General features: G+C 43.0%; 1 protein-coding gene across 3 annotated transcripts; it reads left to right on the forward strand.

Annotated features, from left to right (window-relative positions):
- The first annotated feature begins 9 nt into the window (after nucleotides 1-9).
- LOC144195253 (2-oxoglutarate dehydrogenase complex component E1) lies at nucleotides 10-15,156 on the forward strand. 3 transcript variants are annotated; one of them, XM_077714755.1, is made up of 23 exons: nucleotides 10-177; nucleotides 1,642-2,050; nucleotides 3,229-3,405; nucleotides 5,319-5,421; nucleotides 6,668-6,706; nucleotides 8,998-9,113; nucleotides 9,333-9,487; nucleotides 9,577-9,723; nucleotides 9,869-9,959; nucleotides 10,048-10,227; nucleotides 10,522-10,650; nucleotides 10,781-11,113; nucleotides 11,199-11,301; nucleotides 11,376-11,504; nucleotides 11,782-11,932; nucleotides 12,110-12,237; nucleotides 12,597-12,775; nucleotides 12,937-13,008; nucleotides 13,131-13,256; nucleotides 13,360-13,432; nucleotides 13,649-13,812; nucleotides 13,940-14,094; nucleotides 14,426-15,156. In XM_077714755.1, exons 2-23 carry the CDS (start codon nucleotides 1,811-1,813, stop codon nucleotides 14,544-14,546), a joined length of 3,111 nt encoding a protein of 1,036 aa, XP_077570881.1. In that variant the 5' UTR covers nucleotides 10-177; nucleotides 1,642-1,810; the 3' UTR covers nucleotides 14,547-15,156. The 3 variants fall into 3 exon arrangements, with proteins under 3 accessions (XP_077570881.1, XP_077570883.1, XP_077570882.1); XM_077714757.1 differs by lacking the exons at nucleotides 5,319-5,421; nucleotides 6,668-6,706 and adding an exon at nucleotides 4,979-5,072; XM_077714756.1 differs by lacking the exon at nucleotides 6,668-6,706.
- The last annotated feature ends 626 nt before the right edge of the window (nucleotides 15,157-15,782 follow it).

Genomic DNA, 15,782 nt, shown 5'->3' on the forward strand with positions numbered 1-15,782 from the left:
TCGTCGTCTTTGGGTCACAACGCGCACCAGACACCTAGCTTTAAATATGTCATATTTATGGGCCTGACTTCCAGCCTTCCGCAGGCGCCTGCTAGAGCTGTCATTCATGAGCCGGGAGAGTCGAAGGGCGTCCGGGAAGCCGGCAGACAGGCGAGCCGCTCGTCCGCGTTTCTGGAGGTCAGTAAGCCGCCCCACCGAAATCGCTTTCCAGACAACCACTGATTTCCAGTTGAATGGCGCGGCGTCATTTTCCAACCGGAGTAAATTCCGTTGTTTTGTGGTATTTGAGGAAATGCGAAACCTGTTAGCTTGTTAGCGGCATACGCTAGCGCTTCACGGGGTAATAACCTTGACACGGCCCGATAACATGAGTATTCACGCGATAAATGCTGACGGTTGGATCTGTTAAAGTGCAGATGTAATGTTGTTTTCCGTATTTGGAACATTTTAGTCGAACGCAATGTAGGCACCGTACTACAACGCATGGAAGCTCAAAGTCAAAAGTTAGGCTTGAGTGGGATATTTATATGTAAGAATTTAACGGAAATGCAACTCCCGCAGCCGCTTAAATGACTCCATGCGACGATTTTAATCGTTCTGTTGTTGAGTTTGTGTTACTCTTGCTGCGTGGTGTTGAACATTGTTTTCGGGAGGAGAGGAGAGGGCTGGTCGTGATGGACGATTTGGGTGAGGACGCGATGATTGACAGTCGTCGCGTTCAATGGAAAATGAGCCAGTTTATTTTTAGGTGGGATTCTGACCCGGCGACCAATCAGGAGGGGAGAAATTACCGGTGGCCGGGCTGGTAATGGTAGCCAAACGAACAAGGTCAAAAACTTCTTCCTCTGAGTTGTTCTTCAAATATGCGAACTTATTTTCCGTTTTTGGGAAGCAAAGGAGAACATTTGTTCTCAACAAGCAGATTTGAGATTAAACCACAAATGGATTTTAGTTGGAATTTCAAAGAAGCATTTTGAGCATATGCAACACATCCAAACTATATTCTGTTTTTGCAGATTTCCACAATTAACGACTGAAATGAACAATTTTTTGTGGTTCCAGTTACTGGAGACGCCTATAATTGGAACATAATGTGCAATCTGGTTGGACAAAGGTCTTGGTTTTGCTTTTGACATCACGTTATGTTTTGCTCTTATTTTATTTTTATTTTTAAATTGTATCTTTATCCAATCTAAACCATCTATGTATCAATTACACATATTAGATGCATCCCAAATTAGTTACAACTAAGAACACTCTAATGTTACCATAATTAAACTTTTTGAATTCGGTACTGAGAATCTAGCAATGCCAGAACACATTATTTGCCTGCGACTTTTTTCCGAATATCAGTATTTTCATGCTTAGGTGTGGCCGCAATCCAGCATGAAATGAGTTTTGTATCATAAAGGGTTAACATACAATCTTATCCAAAACAACACTTTAAATGATTATTCCCAGAATGTAAAATTTTCTATTAACCTGTATTTACTAATTGTCATGGTCTGTGTCCTTTTGGGCATGCTCACTCGTTGCCAATAGCGGCCCACTCGTCAACATTTGGTCATTTTGTATTTTATGATGAAGTTGCCAAAATAAACAAACATTTTTAACATTGTAAAACTTTCCTTTCCATGTCAGCATCTGATTGGAGGAAGACACAAGTGGAAGGTTGTTGTCCACCATCATTGTTGTGACTTGAGGACACCTCACATTTTTGGGAGGATTTGAGCGGCACCATCAACATCATCCCGACCGTTAACGCTGTAGCCGCCACGTGCGAGCCAGCTTAAGAAGGACTACACTAATAATGCATCGATTAAGGACTTGTGCGGCGCGTTTGCGTCCGCTCACCGCCTCGCAGGCGGCTAAGACTGCTGGCCCGCCGCGACCAATCACAGCCACAGCCCCATCGGGCACAAGAACTATCTGGCCAATCAGGTGCTACACAGCACCGGTGGCCTCAGAACCTTTTTTGAATGGTACCAGTTCCAACTACGTGGAGGAGATGTATTTTGCCTGGCTGGAAAACCCCAAGAGTGTTCACAAGGTGAGTGGCAGTATAGAGCAACATCAGTGTCATGTTCTCGCCACGATGGCATTCGTGACCTCTGCCACCATCCTATAATGGTAGCAGCGGTCACATGACCCACCAAACTGCATATGTGACACTACAACACATATAGTGTTTACATTTTCAAGGATACAAATTTAATGCTGCAGTCATTTAAAGGGACAGACAACAACTATAGTACAAATGACCTTCATGTATGTTATCAGAGCATTCAAATCGCTAGTTTTTAACTTATGAAAATCAAGGAACTAATATTAAAGTACAAAAACAACCAACATTTTGACTGTAATTGCACCCACAAAGCAAAGACTGTAACAGGTGCCTGCCTGTCGCCAATATTTTCTGCATCACTTTTAATATTACATCATATACATTATACTCCATTATCTCCCGCCAAAGCTCTCTTATTTTAAAGCATACACTGCACTTCCCTGCCAACACGATCCCATCACGGTGCTGGTTAATGGCTATGCCTATGGGTGGTTGAAGGGTCCAACTTTCCTATTGCCTGCTCTTCCTCCCACCCTAATGTGTTCTCCCGGTAAAAACAGTCAGATCATGGTATCAACATGACATACATACAATAGGTTGCATGTGCATTAGAAACATATTTTTATTTTGATGTTCTTCCTCTGTCTCCCAAAGTGGTCCACTTATAAACAACATGCAAACAGAGCATGACCACTCTCTTTTTGGCACGCATCATTTAAGAAAGGGTTGATTTCATGACTTGTTGCATTTATTTATTCAAAATCTATTTTGAACCGCGACCAGTCCTTTGCTATTTCAATAACAATGGCACCTTGCGTTTTTAGCGTTTATATTAAAATTCAAATTATTTTCAATACTTTAATGTAAGCTGAAGCAGATGACATTTTCCGTCATTTTGCCGCTGCGCTACTATGGTAACTTTCCACAGATGACTCACTTGATCTGTTAGAATGGGGCATTAGAAACAGTTAGTGACATTTTAAGACACTATTCTCTATTTAAGTATATCGGAAATGGAATTCTATCTCATTCTGATTTAATGCTGAATGTCATGATGAGTCAATACTAACCGCTAACAGCAAACACCTTGGAACGTGGTGAATATAACACATAAAAAGGTTTTGTGACATCCCGCTCTGTTTCTCTTCTTTTTCCACAACAAGTCATGGGATGTGTTTTTCCGCAACGCTAACGCTGGTGCACCGCCTGGTGCAGCCTACCAGTCCCCTCTGGGCCTGACCGCTCCCCCTGAACTCTCCTCTCTGGTTGGATCCCAGCCCAACGTGGAAAAGCTGGTGGAGGACCACCTGGCCGTTCAGTCCCTCATACGTGCCTATCAGGTACATACAAATCATCAAACGGCATCAGTATCAATAACTATTCTTATTTATGTGATTCAATGCTATTTTTTTTACCTTCAAACGCACTTGTAGTCAGTTTACGATTCTTAAAGTACTCTTATGATTTTGATAAGAAAATGGTGAAGTGTCTGTGCAATATGGATGGTTCTAACTTTTAGTTTGATGATTTTTTGGCACCACAGTGGCCTTTTAAGTTATGGTGGATCAATACAGCGCAATATAGGAATGTAGCCAAAACAAGAATTTAATGACATTTTTTGTTCATGTATTAATTAATTTCTTACCATTACTGTCAATATAATTAGCCACCAGATTGCATCCGCTCAATGGAACTGCACTTGTCTTATCATTTTTCTTTCAAAATATTCCAGATACTTGATACTCTACTCCAGGGATGCTCTCTAATTAGCTAAGTAGTTTTGAAGGCTTCATTGGGTCATTGGAGGGGCTTCAGACTATGTACAGGATTCTCACAGGTTTTTAAAAAGTTTGAAAACTCTTGAATTTAGATCTCTTCCTAAAGTCTCTTAAAGGGTGTTGAATTTCAACTAATGAGTCTTACATTTCCCCAAATTTTGCCGTTACTAATATGACAACGCAAGACTACTATGTTCCCGATCGGGCTTTAATCATGACATGAGACCTATCATGAATAATAAGTGTCATTTGGTAATTCATATCCATTTTTGTTGCAAAGTTGAGGGTTAGGATACTTAATGAGATTTGTCATAAACATTCATTTATGTTACAAGTCATGTCATGATTGTAGTCTTACGACACTATCATAAGAGGCATTCAACTCAAGTAATAGTAAATTGTCACTTGCCCTCAAAAAAAGTGTGTATATATATATATATATATATATATATATATATATATATATATATATATATATATATATATATATATATATATATATATATATATATATATATATATTTTTTTTTTTTTTTTTTAATTTTTATTTTTTTAATTTTATTTTAAGTAAAAGTTCATGTGGAGAAAACTTAGGCCCTACTGTGTCCAATCCTATCTAAAAGGATTCATCAGCAGTGATAACGTCACAAAGGTCTTGACATCACGTGTCAAACGTTACGCAATACGTTCCTGATTGGCTTACTACTGCTCTCGGCCATGTGCTCTTCGTCGGAAAACTCTTTCCCACAATTCACTGTGGCACATTTCAATTACAGGCACGCAAGCACTCTCATGTGAAGTCCTGCTGATACACCAGCACCTTCCAAGTCCAATTCCTGGTAGATCTTCATGTCTTGGTCCCTTTCAGATCCAGTTGGGGGTCATGGTTCTGTTTCATGCCACCGTGGCTGAACATTGGGTGTAACTTTTGAAAAATACATCTCATCTTCAACAATCCAACATTAGGATTAGTTGATACCCATAAGGTGGAAATGTTGTCGCTCGCCCAATCAATTGAGTCACTGTTACACCACTACACACTTTAATTACCCAAATATATTGGAGCGATACACCCACTGGGGGTGTTGGACTTTGGAGGTTCTCGTGTAACTGTTGTGTGCGTTTGTGTATGTAGGTGATGGGTCACCACAATGCAAACTTGGACCCACTGGGCATCAGCTGTGTGAATTTTGATGACGCTCCAGTCAATAGTGGCTTCCAGGATGTTGGTGAGCAAAAAAACAAAATGTTTTGTGCGTGTTTTAATGTTGCGTCCGTCCCACCCGCCCTCCTCTATCCTTTCTTCTTCCTCTTCTTTGTGTTTGGTTGCTCTCCTGGTGTGTTCCTTCTCAACTCCCCAATTGGTTTTCCTTCTCCTGCTTGTCTATGTGTTTGCTTCACCTGACTTCACTGTCCTCCATCCTCCATTCCTCCTCTTCCTGTCCCGGGTGGGCTCTGTACTCGTTCCCCTGTAGATTCGCGGTCACCAGGTGGCTCAGTTGGACCCGCTTGGCATCATGGACGCCGATCTGGACTCGTGCGTGCCCACTGACATTATCACATCCTCCGACAAGCTGGGTGAGGAACCTGAACGGCTCTCCAGACTCTTGCTGCTCTGCCTCGCTTGGCAGCCCCCTTCCTTCTGAAAACCCCGAAACCCTGCTCCCAACCTGCCTTTTGCCGTTCCATTGCTTCCACAAGTGTCTTGACCACCAGGAGGACCTCTCCTAATGTCGCCCAATACACTTTTAAGGATTACAAACCAACATCCGGGGTGATTAAACCAAGTGGTTTGGAGCCAGTAGGGTGTCTGAAGGTCCTAGATGTGATTTGAGAGGAGGACATTTTGTTGGTGCTCCCAGGCAGTATTTTTTAGGTGAAAGTCCCTAGACTTCCACTTCTTGGTTTGCAGCTACTAGGCCAGAATGTCAGCCCGAATGAGAATTCCGGCTTTGGAATCTTGTTTCTTCCTGATATTCATATTCTGTTGTCCTAGTTTCTTCTAATTTGGGGGTTCTCAAACTTTCCTGGTTCCAGAATAACCCAATCTTAGCGCCAACAACATTTTTGTGAAAGAAAAACATCACGTAAGACAATGACACTGTAGTTAATGTTTTAAACTTTTGTCCCTCAAACTAGTCATCCCCTTTCCATACCTCTTATCCTCATGAAAGTTACATGGCCACTTGAAACCACCTGTCCAATCTGACTACAAAACAACTGAGGATAGAGGAGTCTGTGGCAAAATAACCATATACTGTCCACTAAAAACTTACAGGCCACTACCACTAAAACAAGCCATCTGGTTTAGGGTGCTAGCAATGAGAGCAGTTTTTTCATTGACAACCAACGCCTTGTCCGAGTTAGCAAAAGTCCTTCCAAACATCACAATCCTTCTTATCTGAGCTCCTAATTGCTTCAATACTAATGTAATTATCCACTTTGACAACCATTTTATGGGCCCTGTACATCTGGATCATGAGTTACTGGGGAACCCGGTTTGAGAACCATCACTTGCTATTTTGTGGTCAGTTGTTATTATCCTGCAATGTGTTGCCTAGCGCTACTAACCACTAATTAGCTTTAGTCTCGCTTAGCGCTTTTGCTGACAGAAACCAGGAAGTAGTCTCAACCCACCCCCTCTGCCTATGACTTTGGCATGGAGTCCAACCTGGGAGACAACAGCAATGGTGTTGCAGCATTTGTGAGCTATCTGCTATGCTAGTGGCTGTTGGTTGAGGTGTTGAAGCAGGTGGTAGGTCATTAACGTCTCCGGATGTTTCCTCTCTGTGGTGCTGTCTTTTCCCCCCCGACTTCCGTCCAGATGCGGTCAAGGATCGGCTGAAACTCCTCACGGTTGGAGGTACGAAAAGCGTATTTAGTGTAGCTCAGAGTTGCCAGTTTGTGTGTGCGCCGTGGACAAACCTCTCCCTTTTCCATAGGTGTTGGAAGTCATTCATATATAGTATACAAATATGGTCCCTGAATATGGGGACATGGACACATCTGTTGTCTTAGAGAACCGATTCAAACACTGTGGGTTTCAAATGAGATGATTTGCTGTTTGCAGACTTTTAACTCTCAGTTGAGGGTTTCTGTATCCAAATCAAAATTTGGTAGTGGAACGACAACGATTCGCATATGTGGGATGCATGTTTTGACGCACGTCTACGAGCTCTTTCCTGGAGAAAAACTAAACCTTCAAATTGTGAGATTTTTGAGAGCCTTTTTAACTGGTATTTAAATCCCTCTATATTTTCAGTTTTATGACTAGGTAAACATAAAAACAACCAGAATCTTCTTTTCATTCAGGAAAAAAAATATTTATCTTTTCTATAGTTGAGCGCAGGTTTTTTCGACCTGACAAAAAAATCTGATAAAAATATATTTTTGCTTCATACTTATTTACTATCATATCCCTGGATTTATATGTAATTATCCTCACTTGAAAGCTGAAAGTCCTCATTCAAAGCATATCTTGTTTCATTTGAAAACCATGGTGGTGTCTAGTCTCAGATAAGATGAAACTTGTGTTCACTTCCAAATATTTAATGACCTGGCACTTACTAACCCTTCATACGGTACACATTTAATCAGTTCCAAATATGTTAAAGGGGGCTACTTTTTTGTCGTGTTCTGCCATGTGTGTAGTTAGCTTGGTTAGCTTCTAGACACTATTGCTGGGTGTGCTTCTCGTGATTGTCCAGGTGTCAAAGTAAGATTGAAGGTAAGATGCTGATGCAGTTGTGTGATGGTTCAGGAGTGAATAGATATATGTCCCATTCAGAACATGTCAGATTCCAGCAGGAGTTGATGGGAGTCCACAATCATGGTAAGCCGAATGGAGGCTGAGCTGCATTCCTGCTTTCTATATTGTCTGTTGATCACATGATACGTGCAGGAACGCCCCTCCCCACCTTCTTCCAAACCATTCTGGCACCCTGATTTTTTGACAGGCCCCGGGTTGTTGTTGGGGACAGGAACTTGTCAGGACCATCAAGAGTGAAACAAATCCAAAAGTCACTTGGAAGTCTTCCTCTCATCCTGTTGCCTGATTGCCACTGAACGGCTACTCGACGCCTAAATGACTATTTGACAAATGACATTAATTTTTGACCTTCCTATCTCTAGCATGTCCCCCAATGCCTCCATCTAACCCCTCCCCCAAAAATATTTTGGCTTGACTTACATTTAATGTCATTTAAATTCCACCACCATATACAGTAATCCCTTGAATATCACGGTTAATGTGGACCAGACATGGCCGCGATAATTAAAAAGCCGTGAAATAGGGTCATCTCTATTTCAAAATAATAATATTAATTTTCTTCAGTGCTGAGGCCGCCTAATGGCGAGGAATTACTGTATATCACAAAATGTAGATGACACTGAATTAATTGCATCCAAACGCTTAAGGCAAATAGATGCACCTGATACCCAAACGTCACCTAAACTCTGCATTGAAATGGCCTTTAACTTTTCCAACACATATTTGCTTCAATTTTCTTCGTGTTTACCTCAACGTAAGCGCACCTATTTTTCCCTGTATTCGTTACCCCCTGCTACAGAATATCCCCCTGAATGAAGTTTCACGTTTTCACTTCCTCAACTTTTAACGGCTACCTGACGCATCTGTAGCCTCACTGCCATCATCCTTCCACCTAACCGCTTTGTCACATTTAATTGCCACCTTAACTCCTCCTAATGGTTTTCTTTACTGTTCTTTGACATCTATCTCTCAATCTAACTGTGCCTCTGGCATTGCCTAATTTTCAAGCCCTTTCTCATTATTGTCATGTATGTAGGCGACTGTTCTGATGTTGTCTGTTGCGTTGGAGACTGGACTTGTTTTCATTGCGTCCTCATTTGAAAATGGTGACTATCTGTCTGCATGTGTTGATGATGTGTGAATAGCGTCCACATGAATATGTGACAGGAGATGACACTGATGATAATGGTGTCCTCGTCATTGACTGGTCAAAGTGGGGGCTGATGATTGAAGGAAGTGGTAACATTGAGAAAATACATTAGCTAGACAAATTGGAAGCACCTTTCCATGTTTTGATCCTTCACTCATCCCGAACAAGTGACAATTCTGCCAGTCTCCTCAATGTCCTTACTCAACACTGTCTCTCGTTGCATTCTGGGACATAGGCTTCTATGGTCTGGACGAGTCAGACCTAGAGAAGGTCTTCAGGCTTCCCACCACTACCTTCATCGGCGGTTCCGAGAGTGTACTTCCTCTGAAGGAGATCATACGACGACTGGAGGTATGTTTACATGCAGTTGTGTGGAAAGCAGCTCAGTTGAAGGAGACGTCAAGTGTTATGTATTTTATTTTTTTTTAAATATGTTTATTAATGACTCGTGTTGTCCCTTCATCTAGTTTGCAAGAGAATGTGTTGAAAATGCCAAAAAGTCATTTTTTTTCAAAATTTTATAAATAAATGTTAAAGGAAGTTTTAAAACATGGTACTCCCTGTGTGCAGATGGCGTATTGTCAGCACATTGGCGTGGAGTTCATGTTCATCAATGACTTGGAACAGTGTCAATGGATCCGTCAGAAGTTTGAGACACCGGGCGTGATGCAATTCACCCTGGAAGAGAAGAGGACTTTGCTGGCCCGCATGGTCAGATCTACCAGGTAGCCCTACCAACACATCTTAAAATAGCAACAATGTACAATCGTGACCAAATGCTAATGGACTTTTGGGTGCGTGTTTGGCACTGCAGATTTGAGGAGTTCCTGCAGAAAAAGTGGTCAGCTGAGAAGCGATTTGGCCTGGAGGGATGCGAGTCTCTCATTCCGGCGCTGAAGACCATCATCGACATGTCGTCTGGAAGTGGGGTGGAGTACGTTATCATGGGCATGCCCCACAGGTAACACAAACATTCACAATTTTATCTTGGATTTTTGTCTACTAATGTTTTCTACTGTCTCATAATATGCCACTATACCCCAATATGTCCTACTCACAATGGTGTGTCATAATTACACATGCACTTGTGGTGTTGTATTTGTCAGGGGTCGCCTTAATGTTTTGGCCAATGTGATCCGTAAAGAACTGGAGCAGCTCTTTTGTCAGTTTGATTCCAAACTGGAGGCGGCAGATGAGGTACTGAGATGTTGAATTTTTTTCCCCCTTTCTTGTTTTTTTTATGCTTTTTGTTCATTTTTTTACATTGCCGGGGTTTTATCCTTAGGGTTCTGGTGACGTAAAGTACCACCTGGGCATGTACCATCGTAGGATCAACCGGGTGACTGACCGCAACATCACACTGTCCCTGGTAGCCAACCCGTCACACTTGGAAGCAGCTGACCCGGTGGTGCAGGGGAAGACCAAGGCAGAGCAATTCTATTGTGGGGACAATGATGGAAACCGGGTGAGTTGTGGTTCATGCCAACGAGATTCCATGAAGGCCCACCTATTAAGATTTTTTTTTTTTTTTTTTACCCAAAACCTTTTGTTATACAAAATCTCTGAATAACAACACACATCCGTATAGATGCACTGTTTTTTTTTGTAAATTTAAAAAATATGGGCAAGTGAAGTGTAAACCATTATTGCATCCCAATCCCAATGCAACTTGTATGTGGAAGTATTAAGGAGAGATAATTAAAGGGGAATGTACAGTTTTGACTGGAGTCACACTTGAACCCTTATGGTCTGCTTATAGGTGATGTCCATCCTCATCCACGGAGACGCAGCGTTCGCTGGTCAGGGAATCGTCTACGAGACATTCCATCTGTCTGACCTGCCTTCTTACACTACGCATGGCACCGTGCACGTGGTAGTCAACAATCAGGTAAGTACCTCGACACAAACTGGAAACTAGACTTTAACCCTAACCCTATGCATACCACACTTGGACATGAACTGAATTCTATTTTTAAATCTTTAGTAAACTGTCCTTTCCTCACCCTGCCATTACATAGATTGGCTTCACCACGGACCCCCGTATGGCTCGCTCTTCACCATACCCGACAGATGTGGCGCGCGTGGTCAATGCGCCCATTTTCCACGTGAATGCCGACGACCCGGAGGCAGTCATCTACGTGTGCAAAGTGGCGGCCGAGTGGCGCAACACCTTCCATAAGGACGTAGTGGTGGACCTAGTTTGCTACAGGCGCATGGGCCACAACGAGATGGACGAGCCCATGTTTACTCAGCCACTCATGTACAAGCAGATCAAAAAGCAAAAGCCCGTCCTCCTCAAGTATGCCGAGAAGCTCATCGCTGACGGGAGCGTTAGTCGGCAGGAGTATGAGGTAGCCAACACGGAAATTATTTTCATCTGTATCGTGTCGAGAGCATCAACCTGATTTATGCGTCTGTGTGTGTGTGTGTGTGCAGGAAGAGATCGCCAAGTATGACAGGATCTGCGAGGAGGCCTATGCTCGCTCCAAGGATGAGAAGATCCTTCACATTAAGCATTGGCTGGACTCGCCATGGCCTGGTACAGGATCCCGAGACAAAGCATTCAGGTCCTCTCCTCTTTTGTTTGGATCAAGAGCTTGTGTGTTTGTGTAGGTTTCTTCACTCTGGACGGACAGCCAAAGTCCATGAGCTGTCCTTCAACTGGACTGACCGAGGAAGACCTCAACCACATTGGACAAGTGGCCTCCTCTGTCCCAGTGGAGGACTTCACCATTCATGGAGGTCACAACTAAGCCAGTTGTTTCCACTATGTCACCGTATTTCATTTGCCGCACTAACCTTTTCTCCATCTACTATATTTAGATCTAGAGCTCTTCAGATCTACAGTGTCTCAATCAATTTATTGATACTTTTCAGTCTTTTTCTCGTTCTTTCTTTATCGGCCTCCATCTCTGATCTAACTAGAGTTATACATTACTAACTTCTTTCATTACATCGTTCTATCTGTACTAATCCCAATCTGTCTATCTAAGATAGTCTGTCTGTTTGTGGTGATCAGGTCTTAGTCGTATCCTGAAGGGTCGTGCAGAAATGGTTCGCAAGAGGACAGTGGACTGGGCTCTAGGAGAGTACATGGCTTTTGGTTCGTTGCTGAAAGAAGGCATCCACGTTCGTTTGTCAGGACAGGACGTGGAGCGAGGGACTTTCAGGTTGGTTATCAGGACAGTACAGATTTATATTAGAGGTGCCACAAAGGTTTAGTAAACAAATACCATTGACTGTAAATCACTTTATCATACCAGCTAGCAGCTGCTTTAATCTGAATTGCTGTTTCGTGCATACGCATGAATTACAGTGAAGACCAGTGATGTTCATGTGTTTTTCAGCCACCGGCATCATGTTCTCCATGATCAGAATGTTGACAAGAGGATTTGCATCCCCATGAACCATGTGGCTCCGGACCAGGCACCCTACACCGTATGCAACAGCTCTCTTTCAGAGTACGGCGTCCTTGGTCAGTCCCACTTAAACTTCCAAAGTTCTTAATTTGATTTTATTTGAGCTTTTATCGGGCCATTCCGCTCCACTAGGGAAGTAGTCCTTTTCTTGTAACTGTCAATTTTTTAAACATGTACTGGCTAGTGCAGCATTAAAAAGATAGACATGATCATTGATTCTGGTTGTGATGTCACAACAGAAAAAAAATGTATTTGCCCATTTTTATACAATTGTTACAATTGTATAAAAATGGTCAAATACATTTTTTTTTCTGTTCAAATAATCTATTGCATCGTATGATAATGAAATTGTCTAATCATGACACTACCGTCTGTGGCACTGTCCTCTCTGTGAATTGTGGGTACTCATGTTCAGGATTCGAACTGGGTTTTGCCATGGCCAGTCCCAATGCACTGATCCTGTGGGAGGCGCAGTTTGGCGATTTCCACAACACTGCGCAGTGCATCATCGACCAGTTCATTTGTCCAGGCCAGGCCAAGTGGGTCCGGCAGAATGGAATCGTGCTCCTGTTGCCGCATGGCATGGAGGGCATGGTGAGTAAGGGTTCAATCTCATTCTACTTGTATAATGACAATAAAAGCATTCAATTCTATTATGGTTAGGTGTTCATGCACCCAACCATGTAAATAAATCATTAAAGATAATGATCTAATTAATTATAGGACTTGTAATTTCTGTTGTAACACTTTGTCAGGGTCCAGAACATTCTTCAGCCCGCCCAGAGAGGTTCTTGCAGATGTGCAATGATGACCCTGACGTCATGCCGGTAAGACCTTCGTACATATGTCGACGTGTGTGATTGTCTCCATGTACAGTGGATGTGTAACCATGTCCGTATTTCTTTGTGTCCTCCCCCTGTACACTGACTGACCAATGGGGTCTTCTCAGATGTTGACCGACGATATTGCCGTGCGTCAATTGTATGACTGCAACTGGATTGTTGTCAATTGCTCCAACCCCGGGAATTATTTCCACGTGATACGACGACAAATCCTGCTGCCCTTCAGGAAGCCGGTCAGGCTCGCACTCACACACACACACACACACACACATACACACAGATTCATGCAGAGGATGAGCAAAAGGTGATGATGTCGTAACCTTTTTCCATCCTCAGCTGATCGTGTTCACGCCCAAATCACTGCTGCGCCACCCGGAAGCCAGGTCTAGTTTTGATGAGATGCTGCCAGGTTTGCTCTATACACAATACACACAAATGCATACCTGTCAACCTGTACTTTTTTGCGCATTTTATACGTTTTTTGGATCAATTCCAATTGTATATGCCATATAACAAACTTTAGTACGGGATTTTTATTTATTTTTTAAGTAAATCCGATCTCTATTATAACTTTCAAGTTATAAACATTAAAAGGAGTCGATGCTTTGTTCCTCCCCACGTAAAGGCACTGAGTTTCAAAGGTTGATCCCCGAACGTGGCATTGCGTCTGAACGTCCCGAGGAGGTCAAGAGATTAATCTTCTGCACTGGGAAAGTCTATTACGAGCTCACCAAGGAGAGGAAGAACCGGGAAATGGACGCAACGGTCGCCATTGCGCGCATTGAGCAGGTACGCCGGCGTGCTATTATTAACAGAAATTCTCTTAAAGAGGGGCAGAGTTTCAAAATGTGGTCTTGAGAGTTCTATTTGTAAATTGTGGATGTCAGAGTGACTTGTATGTGTCTGTTTCACGCAGCTGTCTCCGTTCCCGTTCGACCAAGTGAAGGCGGAGTCGGCGCGCTTCTCCAATGCCGACTTGGTTTGGTGTCAGGAGGAGCATAAGAACCAAGGCTACTACGACTATGTCAAGCCTCGTATCAGAACCACTATTGAGCGGGCCAAACCCGTCTGGTGAGTGTTGAACACAAAAACAACTCCCAAACTGCTCACTTTTGCTCCTTCCCCTTTTCACTCTCGCTTCCCTTTCTCTCTCCTACCCACGTGTTTCCCCCTTTTCTCCTTCTTTTCTTGCTTCCCCACTCTCTGACCTCCTTGTCCCCCCCCCCCCCCCCCCCTTTCATCCCACTGTCTCTTCCGATTTCCTGCAATTTGCCCTTCTCCCCCTTTTGGGGGATTTCCTTGTTTATTACCCCACACTCACTGCTTCTTTTTGTTTCTCTTCTTTCTCACCACATTCTCTCATTGACTCGTTTCTCACCAACTCAATCTACGATGACCTCAGGTATGCGGGTCGCGATCCCGCAGCCGCGCCGGCCACGGGCAACAAGAACACTCACCTTCTGGAACTCCGACGTTTTCTGGACGACGCCTTCGGCCTGGACGCCTTCCAAGACCAACAGTAGACTTCCAGATGACTTCTGGTCCTGCAGCAGATGGAACGAACCCTTAACCTTTTGATCATCACCCAAACCTCGTCATGCTCAGATATACACACGCACACACCTAATAGCAAAACTCCAAACACGTTATTTTTTTTCTTTTCAGTTTGCCTGCTAACAGTCACTTTTATGTGACAGATTATTCCCAGCAGCGCCTCCTACATGCCGTCAGTGAAAATGCGCATTTCGGTGCCGTTTTTACTGATTTTAAAAAAAGTTTCTTGGTCTATTTTTCCTGCTTAATCTCCTTGTAAAAGTGTGAAAAACTTCATCTCCGTCGCAGTTTCTTTTTCATGCTTTTATGAACGAATTTTGGGCTTTTCACAGTCACACAAAAAGAAACCAAAATGAGTTTGGTTCGATCAAAGACTGCAAAGAAGCCAGCTGGAGTGACTTTCTGCCCCGCATTGTTTTCAGTCGTTGTCGGGCAGGATGGCTTTCGTGGGGAGCATCAGTGCCAAAGGAGAGTTGAGCTTTGATATAAACCCACTCAAAGAAAATCATGTATTTATTTTATTAGAGGGGAGCTGCAAAGTTCATCTTTTGCTTCATTCAATAAAATTACCTTGAAGTACATCATGTCTTGAGACTTTATTCAAAGGCTTATTTCCATTTATTATTTTCCTTGCTTTCGCCTCAATTACCTAACCAAAGGCCCTGCCCGCTAGTTACGGTTGCTAAAATGACAAGCTTTGTGACTCCAATTGCAAGGGAGATGTTTTAAGTGATTTGTTTCATCTCATTTTCTGAATGGCTTTATCTTCAGTAGGTTTGTGGGAGTGCTGGAGCCAATCTCAGCTGACTGCCGTGTGGGACAGAGGTGGGGCGCACCCTGCATTGGTGGCCAGCCAATCGCAGGGCAAAAGGAGACAAATAGACAAATAACCATTCATGCTCACACTCATGCCTACGGGCAATTTAGATTGTCCAACCAGCCTACCTTGCATGCCTTTGGAATGTGGGAGGAAATGGGAGTACTTGGAGAAAACCCACACAGACTTGGGGAGAAAATGCTTTCCAATATAAAGACGATGGTTATATTGAAAATATATATAGCAAATGATGATCTCAATAAATACCCAACCGTGCAAAAAAACTAAAATGAACCCTATATTATACATGACGGGTCAAAATCTGACACCACGCATTTGTCTTTTTCCATCAAACAACCCCTCCCCCTGAAACTCTACACTGTGATTT

Source organism: Stigmatopora nigra, chromosome 4 (genome assembly GCF_051989575.1).
Source record: "Stigmatopora nigra isolate UIUO_SnigA chromosome 4, RoL_Snig_1.1, whole genome shotgun sequence".
Classification (NCBI taxonomy): Eukaryota; Metazoa; Chordata; class Actinopteri; order Syngnathiformes; family Syngnathidae; genus Stigmatopora; species Stigmatopora nigra.

What these genes read in the sequence shown, in the direction of transcription:
- LOC144195253 (XM_077714755.1), top strand. Translation starts at nt 1,811, where the DNA reads ATGCATCGATTAAGGACTTGTGCGGCGCGTTTGCGTCCGCTCACCGCC. An exon ending in GCTGGACTCGCCATGGCCTG is followed by an intron (nt 11,302 to 11,375) that starts GTACAGGATCCC and finishes GTGTTTGTGTAG; the next exon opens with GTTTCTTCACTCTGGACGGA. An exon ending in TTCAGAGTACGGCGTCCTTG is followed by an intron (nt 12,238 to 12,596) that starts GTCAGTCCCACT and finishes ACTCATGTTCAG; the next exon opens with GATTCGAACTGGGTTTTGCC.